At 43.3% G+C, this 2,467-nt stretch overlaps 2 protein-coding genes across 3 annotated transcripts in view; one reads left to right on the top strand and one right to left on the bottom strand.

Annotated features, from left to right (window-relative positions):
• zgc:101810 (actin-related protein 2) overlaps positions 1-1,851 on the top strand; it is a 9,206-nt gene extending 7,355 nt beyond the window's left edge. Inside the window, exon 10 of the transcript XR_004336455.1 lies at positions 1,841-1,851. The gene's annotated coding sequence lies outside the window, so the exon portion shown is untranslated. The remainder of the gene's footprint in view (positions 1-1,840) is intronic.
• Positions 740-2,467, bottom strand: part of rin1b (Ras and Rab interactor 1b) — a 27,789-nt gene continuing 26,061 nt past the window's right edge. For both annotated transcript variants that reach the window (XM_032544620.1, XM_032544619.1), the window contains exon 12: positions 740-1,753. In XM_032544620.1, coding sequence (XP_032400511.1) covers positions 1,430-1,753 — 324 coding nt within the window. In that variant the 3' untranslated portion in view covers positions 740-1,429. The remainder of the gene's footprint in view (positions 1,754-2,467) is intronic.

The following is a 2,467-nucleotide window of genomic DNA, read 5'->3' as shown; positions in this document are numbered from 1 at the left end:
CACACACACACACACACACACACACCACATTCGCAGAACCTTCAGTTAAACGAAAAAGCATGCAATTATGTTCAAAACACATCTCAAAATGAACCTCCTCAGCCGATTAAAAACTCCAGATATGTTGAAAATCCAAACTTTGATATCTACCCAACAAATTGAACAATTAAAAGTTTAAGTTTAAAATACACAATATGATAATTGTTAATGACACTGAGTCAAACAGTCAGTTGATCATGATGACTTGCAGCAGGAGTCACCAGAATCTGGTGACGTTTACATTTACATTCCACCAGTCCCCGCGAGGTCCTGGTTAATTGGTCTGACTGTACGCTCAGTCCGAGTTGTAACGCAGTGTTATTTTACAGTACGGCCGAGAGAAACAGTAGAACTCAAAAGCAGTGAATTCAAACGTGAAATAAATGCATTTGTGAAAGGATTAAAGTCTGACACTGAAAAAGATTTGATGACATTCAGTAAATCTGTTGCAGGTTGTCTCGGTGTGTAGATTTAATTTTTTTCTCACATGGTTTAGAAAAAAAAAAAAGAGAGCTGATGCTGTTCTATCACTTCCCTCCTACTCGCCCAATACTCCACCTGCCAAAAAACACCTAACAGAATACACAAGCAAGGAGAGTCTGCGCTTTTTCTCAAAAAGCAAAAATTAAATGGTGGGTGATCCTAAAAATAAACAGCTGATTTAAAGCTGAAGTAAATGACCTCTCTTAATCTGTTTTTCTTTTTTGTCACTTTGGTATTGAGGTTAAGTCTTGTTGACTATTTTTTTCAAACTGTATTCCAGGGAGCAAAGAAAGGTTTGTATCCCCAAACCCTTTAACAACGTGGTTCCATCCGACTTTTACAAATAAAAGTAAAGTTATAAAACATCCAGGTGTTCTTTTAGATTTTGCCTAGGACTATACTGTGAAAGGGTTACATCACCACAGCGGACAATTTGCCTTCTAGTGTGCATACAGGAAGTGATTTTGTTTCCAGGCAACAGTAGTCTCACAGAATTTGTCTTTGGATTTGAGCCTCTTCACGTTTTAATGATGTAATCCCTTCATGGTATAACTCTGGGTTCATGTTTCAAATAACAACCAAATCCATTTATTACACATTTTCCATGTCACAAACAGTAGTACACTCCTTTACACCAGCAGCCACTCTGAGTGGTACATAGTACAACTTTTGGCAACAGTCCCTATGTTGGTCCTGCTGTGCTCTGCATGTTGATCCATTTAGGAAAGAGTTTACCATTAAAGGTCTGCTCCTAGTCTGGAGAAGGGCTGTAGTTTTTCACAAGTCCTGACCCACGACGAGACACAACACACCGCCGGAGAGTAAGAGACAGAACAAGAGAGAGAACGAGAGAGAAAGAGAGAGCAACCATCCATCTCCTCCTCCCTCCTTCCTCCATTCCTCCCACTCACTCCTCACACACCGACTCGCTCAGGTCCACGGCGCCACCCCTGGTGAGCCGCCGCATCTTGCTGAAGTCGTGGTCGGTCCTCAGGTAGGAGAGCGAGGGGCCCCCCTCGCTGTGGCTGGCCAGGTCCTGAGGCTGGGCGTGAGGCGGCAGGGCCCTCATCTCGCCGCCACTGCGCCAGTACAGGGTGTATTGCTCCGGGTCGGACACTTCGAAAGTGGCGGCACACAGCTGCGCCAGGGCCTGGCTGGTCTCCCCGGCTCTCCACTGCAACGTCCGCACGGCGCTCCGCTCCCCGTCCTGGAACAGTATCCGAACGCACCTCTGGAGGGAGGAAGTCAGGGAGGGAGGAGAAGAGAAGAGGAAAAAAAGAGTGAATATATTCTGTATTCATGCAAAACTGAGGTCAAGAGGCTTATGGAGTGAGGGCAAAAGAGGGGGAGGAGAGAGAGATGAAGCCAGAGGAGGAGTAAAAGCTGTGCAGGCACACAGGCTGATAATCCACCATAATAAATGTGTCAAAATGATGCTCATAAAATAAATTCTGTCGAATAAAACAAAGCTTCTACGTCACACACACACAACCAGCGGTCCAAAAGATAAAAATCAAACATAAAAATCATCTTTGTCAAATTGCTCTTTTCTCTGTTGCATGTTACAGCTTCATTGACAAACTCCCAATATTAATCCACTAGAGCATGTCCACGTCCAAACTCACCAAATACAATCCATTAAACTCGCTCTATCTTGGTGCCCTGGTGGAGTTTTCTCTCCACACTTCAATCCAAACAGAAAGTTTTAGCCATTTTAAAAAGAACAAAAAAGACAATAAAACACAACTAACGAGTCTGTCTCAACAGTTGGCACTCTTTAAACACTTACCAGCAATTGTGCTGTTCCTAAGCTATTATATAATGTCAGATTCAACCACCTACGGACAACTTCAAAACTCTCAATGAAAACATGCTTACCATAATCCTTTAACCAAACATGCAAGAAACCAGAGAGAATTCTCTTCTCTGCCACACACAAAAACCC

Source organism: Etheostoma spectabile, chromosome 19 (genome assembly GCF_008692095.1).
Source record: "Etheostoma spectabile isolate EspeVRDwgs_2016 chromosome 19, UIUC_Espe_1.0, whole genome shotgun sequence".
NCBI classification, from domain to species: Eukaryota; Metazoa; Chordata; class Actinopteri; order Perciformes; family Percidae; genus Etheostoma; species Etheostoma spectabile.
This window is presented reverse-complemented; position numbering and strand designations above follow the sequence as displayed.